Here is an 18,905-nt window from a genome sequence, read left to right on the forward strand (position 1 = left end):
ATCATAGTTTACAGAATTACACTAAACAAAAGGAATTTAAAGCTATTGAATAAAACAAAACAAATCCAAGTCTGTCCTTTTTTCAATATTTTGTCCTTTACCATGTATCCTAAAGGCACTAAAATATGTCTTAAAAAACCTCAACATATCCAACCCCAATATCTCCACTGAATAAAAGCTGCTTAAAGAATTATTGCAAAGTGGTATCAGTAGCTGTGAGGTCTTATTTTGCTCAAAAAGCTAATAAATTTTTAATGGGAGGGATATAAACAGACTGCATATACAAGTGGTTATTAGCTGAAGAAAATGAAAAACTAAAGTAATTAGACCTGGAAATTGTAGTTCAGCTTCTGTAAAAAGTTGCAAATTAATTAGGGCATCTCCTGTGGTGCAGACGTCTGAACTTTTAAATTTTTCACTTTAATCAGGGGTGGCTGTGAAGAAGTGGGGTTTAGCAAACACATTAGAAGGAGTGCTACTATTTCCTACCTTCAAAAAGAGCCATATTTGATTTTTGTTTTGCAGAATGTGTTTGATAGCCCTCTCACCTCTTTTCCTGTTTATCGCAGATACAGAATCTTCTGTCTGCCTCCAAGCCCATTCTGTACCTGGCAGTTGCCCCTTTGACACCCGCATATCACCAAATCTCAGCCATCTCTGCAAGTGGTGAAGTGAACCTCCTGTAAACTCCTGAGCCCAAGCAACAGAGCAGAAGAAGAAGGGGACAGGGGCCATCTGAGAGGGTAGAAGAAGCTTCTTGCTGTCAAAGGTAAAGTCCATCCATATTCAATGTGCTACTAACGGGCCAACTTTGGCAACCAGGGGAAAGGAACCTGCAGCACTTAACTTTCCCTTGAAACCCTCTGTAAAACTGCTTTTTCAGTTTGACTGTTTAGCTGAGTGATGTGGAGAGGGGAGAAAATGGAAAATGCTGTGCCCTGGTTGGAGGCTTTCAAAGGTATTAATGATGTAAGGGTGGTCTGAAGTAGAGCATCTCCAGCCTCTGTTCAGCCCAGGAAAAAAACTAGAATGTTGCCAAAAGCAGATGCTTTATATCTATAAATCTAGAATTATGTATCTCTATATATCTACATATTTATGGATCTATGTATCTATAACAGAGTACTAATTATTTTTTGAATTTTTTTTCCTTTTGATAGCTCAGTCTATGAATTCCTTTTAAGGGGTCCCTGACAGACAATTAAGAAAAGTGAGCCAGCGTTGCAATGCTTACAGTTACAGTGTGTCAGCTTCACACATCGAAAGCATTAGCAGGAAATATTATCTAGCAACATCTGTTGCTGCATGAAGAGCCATTATCTAGTGACTCGTCAACTCAACATTTAGAGGTTTATGCCTTATATGAAGTTAAAATTAATAACGCAGATGTCCTAGCTACAGCTGAAAACTCAATATAGTAGAGAATTACACTATCAATGTAGATTGCAGCACTGCTTTTCTCTCATTGTTATTTCTGAACAAGGAATTCTATAGGGTTGAGTGCTGCATTTGTAACAGGTTTCTCTGCATGGCACGTACCAACTGAAACAGTCCTGGTACCCCCTGAAAAGCTGAGGCAGGTCAGTGAGGCATGAATAGCATCCATACCTGGAGCAGACCACGAACACTGACTCCAGTACTCCTCTGTGCTGTGCATACAGATCCTTCTGTTCCTCCACACAAGTGGCACAGCCAGGCAATAAGGGGTGAGTTGTGATTCCTTCCTTATCAATATAAAAATTTGCACTGTTCTCTCTCTTTTTTTATACCTGAGAGGCAATTTTTAATTTAGGAGAGCCCATCCTTTACTTTTATTGAATTAATCACAATTCCCATTATTGCTACAGCTTAATAACAATGATTGTTGCAAACTATTCTTCATCTGTGTCTTTGAAGCTCTTTCAAGATGTGATCAACCTGTAAGCAAGTGTAACACAGGTTCAGCGCAGCATAAATTTTCAAAAGTCTTAACTGTGACAAGCCAAATTCTTTCGAAAGAATCATTACTTCTTAAAAGGTGAACACTTATTTCTGCAAACCATATCCCCTTTTACAGGGGTCATGAACTGACATCTGAAACAATAGAAAAGGTAGCTAAAACACTGACTCACTTTTAGAGAGCAGGTCAGTGTTTTACTATTTTAAAGCTCCCTTCATTGCAATTCTTCAGAAATGACTGAGAGGAAACAACCCTCCTATTGTTTTGCTTTTCTCTGAACTAGAAAACTGAAGTTGGACAGAACAGGCTGGAGCACTAAATTGCTGTGTTGTACCAATAGGCACAGCCAAGCAGCTCACCAGCTGGCCTGCAGGTCAGTACCAAACCAGAGCTTGGCACTGCAAGTGCTGCTATGTATCCCTGAGAACTCCTTGTTGCTGCAGAGCTTTTTGTGTGTGATCCTGGATTCACCCATAGAAAACTAGCTTGCATGTCTCTGCACGCCATGCCAGTATCTAGCCCTGAGCAGCCTTGCTAAAAACGCAGTTGTGCTGCTGGGTGATGGCTTCTTCAGTCATGACACGTTTATAAGGGTCTTTATGCTACAGGCAAAATGCTTCCCCACCCCAGGGAGCACCAGAGAATCCAGATCCTTAGATCAGATGCAAGGTTTTGTACCCTTTTTTATCACTATGACTATTCAGAGCATGAATTTTTCCCTGTCATTGTGATGATGAGGGACTAGCCCGCAGGCACTGAGGCAATTTCAAGGAAACCAAGAACATCCTAGTGCTTGTACTTACATGTGTATAGGAACAATTGGCAGGCTGCCGAGGCAGCCTTTTGGGTGGTAGAGCTGCTCTTGTCCAGCCAGCGAGTCTGAGACTGCATTTTGCAGTTCCTCTCTCTGCCTGGAGAGCCTGATCCACAGGCTCAACATAGCATGGAGAGAGGTAGAAGCCACTCTGGCAGTACTGTGCTGGGACACCCAGCCATTTATCCTTTGCTCTTTCCTGCACAGGTATCTGAGATGAATCCCACAAGCCAATCCCTTGGCACAACTGAATATGATTATGGATATGATGAAAACACTGCTCCGTGCAATGAAGGAAACAGCTTTCGCAGGTTTAAATCCCTCTTTCTGCCAAGTCTTTACTGCCTCGTGTTTGTCTTCTGCCTTCTGGGAAACTCCTTGGTCCTTTGGGTTCTCCTGACCAGGAAAAGGCTGACGACAATGACAGACATCTGCCTGCTGAACCTTGCTGCCTCTGATCTCCTCTTCGTTGTGCCTCTCCCTTTCCAGGCCCACTACGCCTCAGACCAGTGGGTTTTTGGCAATGCTATGTGCAAGATAATGGCTGGCATTTATTACACAGGTTTTTATAGCAGTATTTTCTTTATAACCCTCATGAGCATAGACAGGTATATAGCAATTGTTCATGCTGTCTATGCCATGAGGATACGGACAGCCTCTTGCGGCGTAATTATCAGTTTAATCCTGTGGCTGGTGGCTGGCTTGGCTTCTGTGCCCAACATCATATTCAACCAGGAGCTGGAAATCGAGCAGGCTGTACAGTGTGTCCCCACATACCCCCCAGGCAGCAACACCTGGAAGGTTGCTTCTCAGTTTGCAGTCAATATCTTGGGCCTCTTGATTCCCTTCAGCATCCTCGTTTGCTGCTACGCCCAGATACTGAAAAACCTGCAAAAATGCAAAAATCGGAACAAGATCAAGGCGATCAAGATGATCTTCATCATTGTCATTGTTTTCTTCCTCTTCTGGACTCCCTTCAACATCGCACTGTTCCTGGACTCTCTGCAGAGCCTGCACATCATCAATGACTGCCAGGCAAGCTCCCAGATAGCCCTGGCCCTGCAGCTGACGGAAACCATTTCCTTCATCCACTGCTGCCTGAACCCCGTCATCTACGCCTTCGCTGGGGTGACATTCAAGGCCCATCTTAAAGGACTGCTTCAGTCCTGTGCCCGTGTCCTCTCCAGCCCTGCTGGAGGTGCTGGGGCTGGCCAATCATTTTCGACACCCACCCAGCTCTCTGGCTGGTCTGACAGCACTGGGGTCATGTGAGCCCACATGAGCTGCCTTCTGCTGGTGGAGGGGCTGGCTGAAGGTCTGATGCAGTCTTGGAGGGTGTTCCATGTGTGCAGCATTCCCCTGGGAGAAGCAGTATACCTGTACCTCCTTTAGGGATATGCTGTGAATTGTGACCTAAGTTGCGACATTAATTTTCCAAGAGCACCGGTGCACTTGTAAAATAGTGACTGTACAGGGTTGCAACAGAATGATTTTTAATTAAGTTTTTTAGAGCTCTTTTAATACACTTCAGCAAGCAAGGTTCTTCCTCTAGTATTTATTTTCTTCTCTGATGAAAGCATTGCTTCTGCCTCACCCCCAAATATGCTCTGCCTTGTGGAAGCTGTTCCATACCTGAATCCCTACATCCTTGGGACAGACATGGGGCACCCTCTAGGAAGTGGGGAAGTGGACAGGCATGGGATTGTTTCACGTTGTAAAAAGGGAATCACCTCAGCCACTGTCACCGCTCCCCCTTTGCCTCAGCTCCCAGATTAAGAGGCCCCTCAGCTCCGGACCCTGTTACTTTACTGTGGGATGCCCCCAGGGGCACAGCTGGGGAGCTGCTGCTGCCCAGGGCAGCCTTTGGTGGTGATGCCTCCAAAAATAACAAAGCAATACCTCCAGGTGTCCCCTATACTGGTCACTTATGGAGGCTCATACACTTGAAAATGTTGTCATCAGAGCAGGTAGGACATTGGCATCACCTCTGGAGCAGTAGGATCTCCAACTCTGTGCTTCCAGCACTCGCTGCTAAATATAATCACCACCAAATGGCATGTAGCAAGTAGGCTCAATCTCTTTTTACATTTGTACATATTTTCTAACATATTAGAAACGCTTTCTTTGAATAAACATATCAGCTGCACCTTTTTGTCGTGGCTCCTGAAAGTCTGTCTAAAGACTCATAAGCTGAGTTCAGGATAAGGAGAGGATGATTTTTGAGTGGGTATCAAGTAAAATACATTGGTGGAAATGAGAGGCACCCTGAAGCTGTTCAGCAAAATAAGTCTCACCTCCAATTTCCTGCTGAGGAAGATCTTTTCTTTCCCAGTGAAATCAGCTTAGACAGCACAAAACTTGGCAGTCAGGTTTTCTGACTGCAGGGAAGAGACACAATGTCTGTTTAAGGAGGGGACCACAGTCCAATCCAGACTGCATGAGATGTGCAACACCAAGGAGCTGCCTTCAAGGGTATAATGTGTCAGTGTAGAGTTCCCTGCACCTTTTTAGGCCTGTGGATGTCAGGGAATGATAATTTCATACCTGGGAGCTTTTTTGGCAGCTTTTTTTTTTTTTTCAGATTGAAATTGGGCATTTATGAAACAGCAAACAATTTACTTTGTTGACAGTTGTATAAAAGAGACTAAAATCAAGAAAAGCCTGCTTTTAGGTAAAGATAATATTCAAGGACTCTGGTTTTAAAACACCAATTTGGATCACATCTGGAGTCTTGTTAGTCAGAAGAAATAATAAGCAATAAGGGATAAGGTCACCAAGTCCTTATTTTTCAATAATTGTTTATTTGTCTTGCTGAATTTAAAATTTCCAAAAAACAAGATGGCCAAAAGCATTGCAATTTTTAGAAGATTGTGCCTCATTTTAGGTTGCTATGTCATTCAAAGCAAGACACACCAATATATGCCCCAGACATGCACAATTCTTTCCAATGTCACCATGAAATTCTGCAAGGGTGAACCTAAAATGTCCCAAAGAGGCTCTCGTGTCATGAATGCAGCAACCTCTTTCAGAAGTAGACTAAGATTGTCTCAGATTATGACACAAGAGTCAAACTCTGGTTTCTATTATTTCTTTTCTCCAGGTCCTACTGAAATCATGCTCTCTGTGCATGTGTCATAGAATTTAGCACAAATTACATGAGAAGCCTTAACCTAAGTGTGAAAAATAGGCTTTGCTGGGCTCACTGCAGAGTTTTTACCCCCCTCCTCCTCATCTTCCACTGCTACGTTTCAAAGACTGGTATTTAAGAATCCAGAAGCATAGATCCAATCCCCACATCCTCTGCCCAAGCACAGTCAATCTCTCACAGATCAATACTGCAGATGCTTAGGACGTTTTTCCCCTCAGAAGACTTTTTTCTCTGTATAATGTGGCTGCAAAAATGAATAATACAAGTAAATATTGTGCCCCTTTTATTGTAAGAACTACCAGAACAGAGGCATAAGTATACCCAGCATCATCCCAAGCACTTTTACACAGCAGAGCACTCAGAAGCATTGTGCCTTTTCTCTAAACATGAAATTTTATTTTTACTGCTTTTAACCCCAAGAGTTTATGCTACTCTTATATGTGATGGAAAGGATCTATGGAGACACCAGGCAATGTTCAAAAATTTTTGCACTTCCTGCACTGAAAGAGTTCCGAATAACAGCTCTACACTCATATGATACTAATAAGGAGCTGGTACTGCCGTTTTTTCAATTATACATTTTTTTTAGGCAGAAACTTGTCAGCAGCAGTCTACTTTTTTATGCAGGTGTAATAACCTGCTTGGAATAAATCAGGTAGCAGATGCACTATTTCCTCAGCTTCAAGGGTTCTGACACACAGTAAAACTGACAGAAGAAATTTGGCAATCTACTCATAACCAGATCAGCTAGTTTTCACATGCTGAGATGTTGTCAGCTGCAAATACCACTGCAAAAGCACGAAAGAACATTCGGGTTTGATGTCACCTGGATTTCCTGGTGCTGGGTGTGGCACTGTGAATATATATGCCAAAATATATAGCCGAATCTGGTTCCATTAAATTAGTGGAAAGTTGATCACTGTTCAGAAACGGATGGAATAAGGAAATTATTTCTGTTTGTAGAACAGACCTTTTGATCATATGTTGCACATCTAAAGCAATTATTGTTTCTCCAGAGACCAAGCTGTACTGAAATGATTGATATCAGATTTCTAGCTAAACCGCTAAGTATGATTTTTCACATTTGATAATATTTCCCTAGCTAGTTCAAAAATGTGTCTGAATCTCTCTTGAACTCTCTAGCTATTGATTTTCACCTAACATGTTTCACAGTACTCCACTTGCCTGTTTCATGTCTCTCTGTGCTTTTGTAGCATGATGTCTATGAGGCTGTGACAGGAAGATCTGACCTTACTCTACTCCAAGGCCTCTTGGCGGTGTGCAACAAAATGTCCAAACGTCAACATCCTCAAAAACACCTCCCAGAACTTTAAAATAAATGAAGTATAGTAATACTGTGCAAAGCAGTGCAAGGGAGAAATGTGAGAGTTAGAAAAGCAAAATCCTAATGTAAGATGTGGTGCTGTTGGTAATTCCTCCTGGCTTTTTTTCCAGCCTATGATTCCAAGCTCACAGCTTTCATAGTGTTCCTCAGTTCTGTTGACTTACCATGGGACAGCCCAAACTTAAGAAGATATGAGGCTGAATTTTAGACCTGCTACATTTGGCCCACCTCCCCAGGCTAGGGTCATGAGAAGTCTGATTTGATGAGGGCTCCTGGAAGATTAAAAAAAGTGAACATGAGAGATCGTTCTACAGGAAGAAAAATTTCTGCAAGTGAAGTTCTGCCTGCTCAGGAACAGTACTGGGAGGTTGTGTACACTCTTGCTCTCTATCTCTTTGGCCCCATGAAGCTTTCCTCTTTCCATAAGGAAAAACGAAGAGCTGCACCAGGTGTGAGAGCAGGGTAAAGTGCTGGTTGGTTCTGGATTTACCCTTAGCACCCAGCAGGTGTAGAGGTCTGTGACCTTGGTAAGGGACTATGCCCTGCTAACGGAAAGAGTTGACAGAAGGTCAGAAGTTGTAGAAAATGTCTACTTTTCCTTGCCTCTTCCACTTCTGGGGGACAAAACCAGATGTTGATTTCTGACTAAATACTGGAGTTTCAGTTATCCAACCTGTCTTAAAATCACTCTCCATCTCTCATTTAAGAACTCTCATTTGAGATGTTTATGCAGTATGACAAAAGTGAGAATCAACCCATAGAAAACACCTGTTGATACAATGACAGAAATCCTGCAATACTTCGGGATGATACAGCTCTGGGGAAAAAAAATCACATTAAACTTCATCTTAAAACACTAAATTACTTAAGCTAGTCTTCTCGATGAGTTTGGGAAACCATGAGTGTATGGCTCCAAAGAGCTGAGAAATTTATTTACACTCCTACCAGTTGTTACTTATTGCCCATTGGATGCTGAGGGCAGTGGTCTCCAGGCAGACCCCTGCCACTGCCAGTCGCAAGCAGCTTTACAGTATCATCACACAGAGAGGCTGCTTCAGAGACACAGGCCTGTGAGGTCAAAAAACTCATCCTGTGCTCAGGCTAAACAGCAGTTGAGGGCTGTGACTAAGAGGATATAGGGCTGCTGGATCTGGATTTCACTCAGATGTACCTATAACTGCAAAATATAAACACATTTCTCCACTTATTGCAGCCTGTGCACCAATATGTCCCCAGAACTGGCTATTGGAGAGCCCCTCAGGTTTCCAGCAGTTCAGGGACACGGACATCAGTAATCTCTGATAGCAGGGGCATGGGAGACATGAAAAACCCTCAGAGTTTGTGGTTGGGATGGAAGATTTGTGACAAAACCAAACATACAGTGTCTAAAAAGAATATGGAAAAAAATATGTTAATAACAGCTGTTGTATGGTAGAACATGAAGTTATATGTGGGCACTGCTCTTAATTCCAGGAACTGCTTTAGCCTCCTCCTACTTAGAAATTTCAACCCACTGTAAAGCACTCTTGATCTTTTGATTTCTTTGCCTCTTTGTTTCTTCTGGGTCACATCCCTTACCACGGATTTCCCACTCCTAAGGACTACTTCCTCTCTCCTCTTTTGGGAGTCCCTAGCACCTTGATTTCTTTTCTGCTGTAAACACACCAGAGGGTAAGTCTGTGCCTTTGTCCCTAATCCTTTCCTTACAGCACACCTTTTTGCTTCTCCATATCAACCTCTCAGGTTGTTGGCTCTCAAAAACAAAGGTCAGCAAAGCTGCCCTGTATAGAGGGCTGGTGAGTGAATCTGTTGAATTTCTCTAGCCTATCTCCAGCTCAAAAATATAAAAATTTCCTGAAATATATTTCTATATCTTCTTAGTACTGCTGTGTGAAATATTCTTGTTACAGGGGGATCTATGTAAGGAGAGACTTCTGCAACCCTGTAAATGAAGACTCTGCTTCCCAAGTGTCTTCTTCAGCCTTGTGGCCCAGTGATACAGTGTTGGTATTGCTATTCCTGGGCTACCAGCTTTGTACTGAGTATGCAAGGTCTTGGGGCTAAGGTTTGCCAGCCTGGCTTTGTCTGAACCCATTTTGATCTGCCCAAAGCTTTGTTTTTGCTTGGTTTAGCTGTAGGTGCAGTTCTTCTGAGTAGGAGACTATATTTAATCTGCCCTAGTTTTGTTTATCTTTTGTGGTACAACCACAGTTTTTATGCAGATACTAGTAAAACTGTTATTCTTTCTAACATGACTCTAACATGATGCTGCAACATAGAGAAATACAGTCTGTGTATGACAGCAGGGGCCTTGAGAAGTAGGGAAGGAGCAAGAGCTGTAGAGGGACAATTTCATGAGGGACCAACTGGCTGAAGTCACTGACCTTAGGACTCAGAGGAGCAGTGGAAAAGTAAAAGCATTACACTCAGAAAAAGGGTATAGAAAACAAATTTAACTATTCACTATTGTTGATGATGCAGCATTATTACTATTAGTAGTAGTAATCATAGTATTAGGATCATTATTAGTATCACTATTACTTCATTGTTGTTTCTACCCAGATGTATTCATGTCTTTATTATTTTTCCCTCCTTTCTTTCTTTTTTTTGAGATAATTAGATCAGGACTAATAATGATTGCTGTTATTACAGTGCTGATAAGTTCAATCATACTAAAAATAAATTATTTTTTTTTGTGTATAAAGTGTTTCTTTTCTGACCACTGTGAGCATTACATTTGCCCCACAAATGAGGCCAACTGGACCACACTGAACACCTTGGTAGACAGGCTGAGTTGTAGTACCACAAATCTATGAGGTACAGTAGCCCTTTGGGGAAACTCAAAACGGGTGTGAGAGAGGGAATGTGCTTTGCCCTGAAAGCCTGAGATTACACAGGTCTGTGTATGATAATCAATTTAAAGCCAGGTTCTGTCAAGTGTTTGAGCTCAACCACTGAATTCAGTAAGGCAGGACACAACAGTCATTGGGATTTGCATAATATTTTCCAGGGATTGACATTAGAGTTAAAAAGATCGAGGAAAGAACTACATATTACCTTCTTCTCCAATTTAAGCTCAAATTATAAAGAAGAAGAGTTGTATTAGCTAAAATCAATGACATTGTTCATTTGTAGCTATGCACTATAACTATTTGTAGTCCTTAGACTTGAATCTTGGCTATAGAAACGCACCTCACACTGTTTTCTTTCTCATACCTTATGTGGGTTTTGCTCTTCTTAATTAGAAATACATTATAACCAAAATACATTATCTCGTGCAAATCCCAAATGCATTAATAAATCAACCCAGAAGTGAGATACAAAACTTTCTGTGGTTTGCAATTTCTGCTGAAATGACCTCATGATGCCACTAAATTCTGAAGCTTGTTAACTTCAACTTTCTTTAAGAACTCGAAAATCTCACAGGTCTGCTCAAATTCTGGTGGCCTTTAGATGACTTCTATGCCCAACTACTCTCTCTCTCTCCCCTTCTGTCTGCAGTTCCTTTCCTTCTCTTGACTGGGAGAAGATAATCAGGTGTCTTCTCTCATCCATCCCAGTGCACTCCAGTGTCAGCTGGTCAGCCTGTCTTCCTCCTTAATGGGTCATTCTGTTCTCTTCCTTCACCCTGATTCTCAAGTTAGCTGACAAATTGTGTTTTCATTCGTCACAGCTTTCTGATACAGCTTTTCCAGGTTGTAGATGAGGTCCAGAGCCCTTGATCCTAATTTTTTAAGCTTTTTTCTCAGGCAGAGACTCTGTGATTTCAGAGAAAAAAACCACAGGCTTGTGGGGCTTAGACTTCCCTGACAGTCTTTAAATGTGTGGAGGGAGGGAAGTTGGAAGTGTCAGTGGTAAGCACTGCGTAAGCATTTAGTGTTTAACGCATTTAACATATGAACAACTAGGACACAAGAAATGGTCCCTGGTCAGTGTGAAAAACAGTAATAGTAAACTTCTCCAATATCCAATAATATTGAAAATCTATTATGACTTTAAGAAATCTGGTAAAATGGAGTGCAGTGGGCAGTGTTAATTCCTGAAACAAAAACACCAGTGTTAGTTTGGTTTTGAGATTTCAGGTGAAACTAAATGCACTTCAGGCAATGAAAATACTTTTTTTTTGGCTAATATTCACTCAGTCTTTATGTAGGCTTTTATCTCAGCATACCTTAGCAGAGCTTGGGCAGAAATACCAGCTTTCCTTTGAATTCTCTTGTTCATATGGCTTTTCAGTTGAAGTTATTTTTATCACTTCTCTGTGGCTTGTTTTCATCTTAACACTTACACAATCTCTTCTAAGAAGAATGGCAGACTAGTTTGCATGTACTAAATATGCTGGCATAAAACAACAATGTGATCTGAGACCTTCACAAATACAGACTGACTTGGCTTCCCACCAGTCTTGCTAACACTGATGGTGTTTTGCACAGTGGCACAAACAGCCTATCCACAGCCATTCCACTGACAGAACAGGTGAAAAACATCTCACTTGTGGACAAAACTGTAAGCTAGCTCTTCAATTCCCATTATGAGACAGCAATTAGTACTGCCTTTAAAAAAAAAAGGGAGAGAGAGAATGTAATAAAGTTTAACACACCACAGTACAGAAGATACCACAGCGATTCTCATTTGCTGAGAATGGAGAAGAGTATGCAGTCTGTGGTACCACAGACTGTGTGTGGTTAGTTTGCTGTGGACTGTGAGAAAGGAGGTTATGATGACTTGTCTAAAGCCCAGTGTTTTCTTCTATTTTCTCTACAGAAGTTACTAAGGAAATGGTGTCTCCACCTTGTAAATAAAACTTGTCAGAAGATGATTAGAATCAGATTCATTATGTGTATAAATTAGTTTAATGTGTCTTCCAAGCTGGCTTCAGGCTGGACTCTCCATGGGGACTTCTCTGAGAAATAAAGGAGGTTTCACCAGACAGATGCACAGGAGTATAAGGCCAGTCTCTGAGAAGACTGAAGACTATCTGAATCTGGTTGTGTCTTTCAGGTTCAGTTTCATTGAGCAGTCCCACAGATACCTGAGAAGCAAAATCCTTGAAGACTTACATTTCAGAGATGCCAAGTCCTGTGCCACAAATACCACTGGAATCTTCAAGCTTGTCACAGGACAGGCACAAGTTCCATCAAGGGATTTAGGCCTGAATTTATTCTGCCCACCCTTAAATGTCTACTTCTAGGACATCGCTTAAGCACCTTTCCTTTCTACACAGATTTCCATAGATAACCTCTGCAGTTGTGTTCCTCATGTTCCAAGGCTCAATATGAAGACAAAGAACCAGCAGCTACAACGGATGGGAGCCTTGCTCCAGCACAATACTTTGCTTTGGAGAAAAACAGTTCACAAAACAGGTTTCCCAAATTGAGAGATGCTTGACAGTGTTATTCGTGATCTTGGCACTTCAGCTTCCTCATTTCACAATTGAGATAATTGTATTGATTCTTCCTATATATATGGTGAGAAGACAAATACTGTAATACCTGTGAAGCACTCAGATATTACCCTAACAGAACTAGAGGCATGATCATGAGGGAAAAGCAAAATTCTGCAGTCCAAGAAAGGCCTGGGTAGTGTACAATAAATAAGGCCTGGTCCTGCACAGTAGTGAAGCGCGACAAAAAGAACTCTGAATAACCAGTCCCTCAGCTGGGAGGATGCCTTCTGCAAACCAAATATAGCATTCTGATGTGTGTACTAGGAATCACAATGTTTGTACTCAAGAGGCTAACATGAAGGGCAGATTGCATTGATATTTCCTTGTGCAGTTCTTCCTATGAGCCACTCTGAATAGCTGAGCAAGTGCCGTGACACCTGAGCAGCTAACAATGCAACTTTCATATACCTTCAGTTGAAACTGCTTTGCTTTCGTCTATCTTCCTACCTCTTCTAAAACATGGTGCCCTATAAAACACCTACATGGATATGAGGTGTAGGGGAAGAGGAGGACAGCCTTTGCAACCTTACTTCTGTGCCATGACAGGTAACACATACAGTTTTCCTGGGTATGAGCAGGCGACAGTCTTCGTAGTGCCATAATAAATCTGATCCTGCTTCTGGGGGTGTCAGCAGCTAGACTGGTCTTTAAATCTACAAAATAGGCCTATTCCTCTTCAGCAAAGGATGTAGATAGCATTATCAGGCTTACATGTTAAAAAACCACCTCAGCCTCTAAGAACAGAAAATCAAAAATACTTCTTGTTTTTCCAAAATAAATGGTTTCTCATCACCAAAAGCCCTGAAGATTTCTGAAAAGCCCTGAATACTGTTATCTGAAACAGTTCTGTCAATGTACAGGCTGGCTGTCTACTAAGAACTTGTTGTCTAGGCTGTTTATATCATTAAAGAGAGCTCCCTCTGTAAGGTGATTAATTCTAGCCTGAGGTGGAGTAACTTAAAACAATCTGCCACCCTCTGCAAATACCTACCTCTATCCCTTGACTATAGAGGGAGCCCTTAGATTAGCTAGCCGACTGCCAACTAAGGGTGGGAGAGACAATTCCTACATTCAGTTTGAAGGAGTTGGAAATTAATTACCTACTAACAGACCTTGCAAAGTCTTCCTGCGGACTCCTCCTTGTGCTCAATCAAAGTTGCCACATGCTCACCCCTCTGAGCTTGAGGACAGTCAGCAAAATGCCTGCTGAGGGTTGTTGTGGGTGAGTGTGCTCAGGAGGAGTCTACAGTACAGGTCTTGTTAAGATGTTGAACTCCTTTTTTAACAGAAAACATCTACTTCATTTATTTTCACCATGAAAGGGCAGGCTGAAGCACACCAAAGGAATGGGGAAGCAACTCCATTGGTACGCACATTCCCTCTTCATGCTGTCCTGCTTTGCTTGAAGTTCTTAAACATGCTTTGACACAGGGACTGAGGGCATCATTTCTCCTTCAATGTGGAAAGCCTAGAATATGAGATGAACTGCAAAACCATCACTTAGCTATGGTCTTAGTGGCATACAGCTGAGGTCCAGTCATTTCTATTCAGGCAGTCTGGTTGGTAATTTTACCATTATTTTTGCCATCAATGATCTACTTCTAGCTATGCCTTTCCCTCCACAGGAAAAGATACTTCTTCCAGAAACAAGGAAAATTATTTTAGTGCCCTCTACGTATCTCTACGCCTTGACTTCAGTATTCACATAACATTTTAAATTTAAGGCAAGAGTATTATTGTTATTATCTTACATTCAGTAGTTGATGGAGTCATAGTAGCACACCATGGTTCAGTTTTTTCAGTGGTAGTGTTGCGACAGCTTGTAGAAAGCCCCAGCTGAATAAGACAGTTTTGTTGCAGAAATTTTTTGTTCCTTTTTGATTTTTCTCTTTGGTACAGTCAAGCAGTACAGATTTTCAATTGATTAGCATGGTAAAGTATATGTACTCTTTTCTTACTGTTCTTACTGGAGAACCTAAACAGTGCTCTAATTTTATACAGCAAGCAATCTTCACCTGGTAATGTCTTTGACTTTGGAAGGCTTTTCTCCCACTACTTCCTCTACTTCTGTCTCCTAGGCAGTTATATGGATTAGCTAATGTATATAATGCCCATTAAACCCATACAGGAAAAATACTAAGAGTAAATTCATAGAAATTAACTCTGAGAGATCTCTCCAGAGATCATCTAGTCCTTTCCCAATCATTTCTTGTAGGTGATGCTTTCTAGACCAATGAACATAATTTCTTTCCCCTGGATTTCTTCAGAGTCTCAACATATCTGAAAAAGACGTTTTCAGGGGACTCTATTCTCCTTTTTAACAGGCTCTGTCTTCCATAATACAATAATAATTTAGCTACAATTCAAAATGTAGTCACAGATGCCTAAAATAAAGTGTCTAATATGAAAGGTTTCTTTTCTTTTGAAGGTTTCTTTTTTTTTTCCCTGTAGTTTAGTCTTGATCAGACTTCCTGAAGTATCTTCAGATTATTTGGATTGCCATTTCAGAAATAAACCGTTCCTGATTTTCAAAAGTCAGAGTAATTTGAGCTCAGGTAGCCTGAAAATACTGTCCATTTGACTTCAATCTAATCATCCAGATTGGAGGCACAAAGAATTAAAATTCTTTCAAGCAATGTGTGCAAAACTGTTCTTTTTTTCTCAGATTAGAACAGAGTTGTCAGTCAGGAGTCACCACCTCAAGCAACCATCAAACTCACTATGCCAGACTCAAGACTGTTGCTTACCTCACAGATTGTGAAAATAGTACATAGGTCTTCCAAGGCAGACTTCTTCTTTGATCTTCCCTAGAAGTGGTCTGGAGCTTGGTTACTTCAGAAAATCCCTGAGCAAGGCAGAAGGAAGCCCCAGTTTCACCAAACAGGTAGAGAAGAGGTCAAGGGTTACTTCTGGTACTCCCAGACAATTATACCCATGCACAGCCCCTGGCCAATGAATTCCAAAGGAGTTCCACTTTCAAGACCTGAGATAAGCCCCTTTTCCAGGTGTCCACCCCTCTTTTTCATGGGGCAGCAAAAATGAAGTGCCTTAGGCAAGATTTTTGATCCTGCAAGCCAAGCAATTCTTTACCAGTGGTTCACAAAAGATTAAATGTGCAAACAAGACTTCTGAACTAGCAGCCTGTACATTGAGTAGGAAGAGATGTCCTGAGTGGCAAAACCCATAGCTTTTCAAATTCAGACAGAAAAACGAAGGGAGAGGGTGTAGAAAGAAAATGTGGTTTCTGTTTCACTGTTATTCGCTCTGTCCCTGTAGGGAAGGCACTTTCTGCTCAGGCTTGAAAGTTTTCCATGGTTTGCTGTCTATACTTACAGCAAAATCTAGGCAGCCCCTTCCAGATCAACAGGAAACATTTTTGTGCTTTAAGCCATCAGACTCCTCTTCCTAAAGCCTTGCTTAGGTGCTCTTTCTGAAACAGCTTTATGAGTCTCTTTTGTACACCCTGGAACACATGTGGTCAGGTTATGTATCCCTGGTTTTATTGAAACTCCACGTAGATTTTTCTGTCCTTAGCAAATGACGACAGCTATAATTGTAGCACAAGCCAGTCTTACAACTTTTCAAGAATACTATAGGAAAACACCCTGAAGTCTTAGAATAGTCAAGAACTGTTGCCAAAAGCCTACAGATTTGAAAAATGCAGCTTTCCTATAAAATTGGAAAAGACTCCACAGGGAGCAGAGAAGTGGCCATATTATTCATCACTTCTGGTTTATAATGATCTATGGGACACACTGATATGTATCCCAGAGTCCTGAGAGAATTAGCTGATGCAGTTGCCAAGCCACTCTCCATGACATTTGAAAATTCAGGGCAACAGGGGAAATCCCAGGTGACTGGAAAAAGGGAAACATTGCACCTATCTTTAGAAAGGGTAGAAAGGAGGACCCTGGTAACTACCAACCTGTCAGACTTACCTCTGTGCCTGGGAAGATCACAGATACCAGATCCTCCTGGCAGCTATGCTAAGGTAAGGTACATGGAGAACAGGGAGGTGATTCAGGGCAGCCAGCACGGCTTCACCAAGGGCAAATCCTGCCTGACCAACTCAGTGGCCTTCTATTCTGGAGTAACTACAACAGTGGGCAAGGGAAAGGTTACAGATGTTATGTATCTGGACTTCTGAAAAGTCTTTGACACTGTCCCCCACAACATCCTTTTCTCTAAATTGAAGAGAGATGGATTCAATGGGTAAACTCTTAGATGATTTAGAAAATGTCTGGATGGTCCCATCTGGAGGGTAGTGGTCAATGGTTCAGAGTCCCAGTGGACATCAGTGATGAGTGGTGTCACTCAGGGTTCATATTGGGAGCAGCACTATTTAATATCTTCATTAATTATGTAGACAAAGGAATTGAGTGCACCCCCACCAAATCTGCAGATGACACCAAGCTGAAGGACGGGATGCCATCCAGAAGGACTTGGACAAGCTTGAGAAATGGGCCCATGGGAATCTCATGAGGATTAACAAGACCAAGTGCAAGGTGCTGCACTTGGGTTTGGGCAACCCCCCGTATCAATACAGGCTGGTGGATGAACATATCGAGAGCAGCCCTGCTGAGAAGGATTTGAGGGATGCTGATGGATGAAAGGCTGGACATGACCCAGCCATGTGTGCTCACTGCCAGAAAACCAAGTGTGTCCTGGTTTGCACCAAAAGCAGCGCGGCCAGAAGGGCGAGAGAGGTGATTCTGCTGCTTTACTCCAATCTGGTGAGACCCCACCTGGAACTCTGCATCCAGCTCCGGGCTCCCCAGCACAGGAAAGACATGGACCTGTTGGAGCGAGTGCAGAGGAGGCCCACCGAGGTGCTTAGAGGGATGGAGCACCTTTCCTATGAGGAAAGACTGAGGGAATTATGTTTGTTCAACCTGGAAAAGAGAAGGCTTTGGAGTGACCTAACTGCTGCTTTCCAGTAACTGAAGGGAGCCTAAAAGAAAGATGGAAAGAAATTATTTACAAGGGCATATAGTGACTGAACAAGGGGCAATGGCTTTAAACTGATCCTAAGTTTAGATTAGAAGTGTCTAGAGCAGATAGAAATACTTATCATCCTGAGAATGGGATTTTATTGAATTTAACCAGCCAGTCTTACCCTTGTAGAGATGCAGTAGTTCAGATACTGAGTGCTCCAGTTCCATCTGGAGTAGAACAAGTAGACACCCATGAAGTCTTCATCCCTCAGTTCTTACCTCAGCCTGGAAACTGAGCTCTTTCAGAAAAGAAGAATGTGACCCTTGATTCCTGTAATAATGTTTTGCAATAGATCACACAGGAAGTGCTGTTTCCTATTTTCAGATATAGGGTTTAAGTATGTGTCTGTTCACAAAGGAGAAGAAGACACAGTGAGACAAAACCAGCTTGATAAATCAGTGAGTAACTAATTTTTTTTTCCTTATTTTTACATCTTAATGTGTATATATAGATACAGATTCACTATGTGGGGAAGTATAGGTGCCTAATGACAGTAGTAGTAGAGCTAATACTATCTGTAAAAACAGTTGGGTCTTGTAACTAGTTTACAGTGTGGATAAGGTGAAATATGAAAGTAGAGAATTGAACTGGACAAGCGTTGTAGAAAATAATCTTTTTTTCTACCGAAACTTACAGGGTCTTGGTTTCAAAGCTGTTCCAGGAGGTCAACAGCTTGCAAATATATTCTGCTAAGGATAGAAACTTGTCAGACATTAAATCCTCCACACTTAATCTAATCTCTCCATATCTAAGTCACATCTTGCCCTATCAGATGCAGATGGCAGATGTTCTTCATCACTATCCTATCACATGGTTTCTCTGTATTATTCAAGCATTTAATCTGTTAAAGGAACTATTTCACTATCGTATTTTAAAAGGATATGCTCTTTGCGACTGAGTCTTCTTTTTAATGTGATGTCTCTGAGTCACCACATTAGAAAGCCTGTATTCCATACCTCAGCTAAAGATATCGGTTTTATGCCCAGTCATGATCTGGGTTGCAATTTTTGTTAATGAGGTTTTACATGAATAAAAATAATCAGTACTACACTGGAATTGTACTCACAATTGTACTCACACAAGGAAAGGTGAGCTCCTTGTCATTTGCCTGGAATGGTTGGCAGTGTCAGAGCAGTGAGCTTGAAGCCTTTATAGCAATAACAGGACATCATATGATCCTATGCCATATCTTGGCAACCTCCACTCCAGATTATTAAC

The 18,905-nt window shown here is 41.7% G+C and overlaps 2 protein-coding genes across 6 annotated transcripts in view; both read left to right on the forward strand.

The window, feature by feature from the left end:
- Positions 1 to 638: 638 nt before the first annotated feature.
- LOC127471777 (C-C chemokine receptor type 8-like) lies at positions 639 to 4,863 on the forward strand. Of its 2 annotated transcripts, none has more exons than XM_051789066.1 (2): positions 639 to 769; positions 2,961 to 4,863. In XM_051789066.1, the coding sequence occupies exon 2, from the start codon at positions 2,970 to 2,972 to the stop codon at positions 4,023 to 4,025; it is 1,056 nt and encodes a 351-aa protein (XP_051645026.1). In that variant the 5' UTR covers positions 639 to 769; positions 2,961 to 2,969; the 3' UTR covers positions 4,026 to 4,863. The 2 variants fall into 2 exon arrangements, with proteins under 2 accessions (XP_051645026.1, XP_051645027.1); XM_051789067.1 differs by lacking the exon at positions 639 to 769 and adding an exon at positions 2,298 to 2,312.
- Positions 4,864 to 8,584: 3,721 nt separating this feature from the next.
- The window catches only part of LOC127471800 (C-C chemokine receptor type 5-like), a 34,485-nt gene continuing 24,164 nt past the window's right edge, over positions 8,585 to 18,905 (forward strand). For 3 of the 4 annotated variants that reach the window (XM_051789124.1, XM_051789123.1, XM_051789125.1), the window contains exons 1-2: positions 8,585 to 8,917; positions 18,012 to 18,085. The gene's annotated coding sequence lies outside the window, so the exon portion shown is untranslated. The remainder of the gene's footprint in view (positions 8,918 to 18,011; positions 18,086 to 18,905) is intronic. The other variant, XM_051789126.1, reaches the window with a different exon arrangement.

The sequence above is a fragment of the Manacus candei genome, unplaced genomic scaffold, assembly GCF_025592945.1.
Source record: "Manacus candei isolate 608988 ecotype Guabito, Panama unplaced genomic scaffold, ASM2559294v1 h1tg000026l, whole genome shotgun sequence".
In the NCBI taxonomy this organism is placed as follows: domain Eukaryota; kingdom Metazoa; phylum Chordata; class Aves; order Passeriformes; family Pipridae; genus Manacus; species Manacus candei.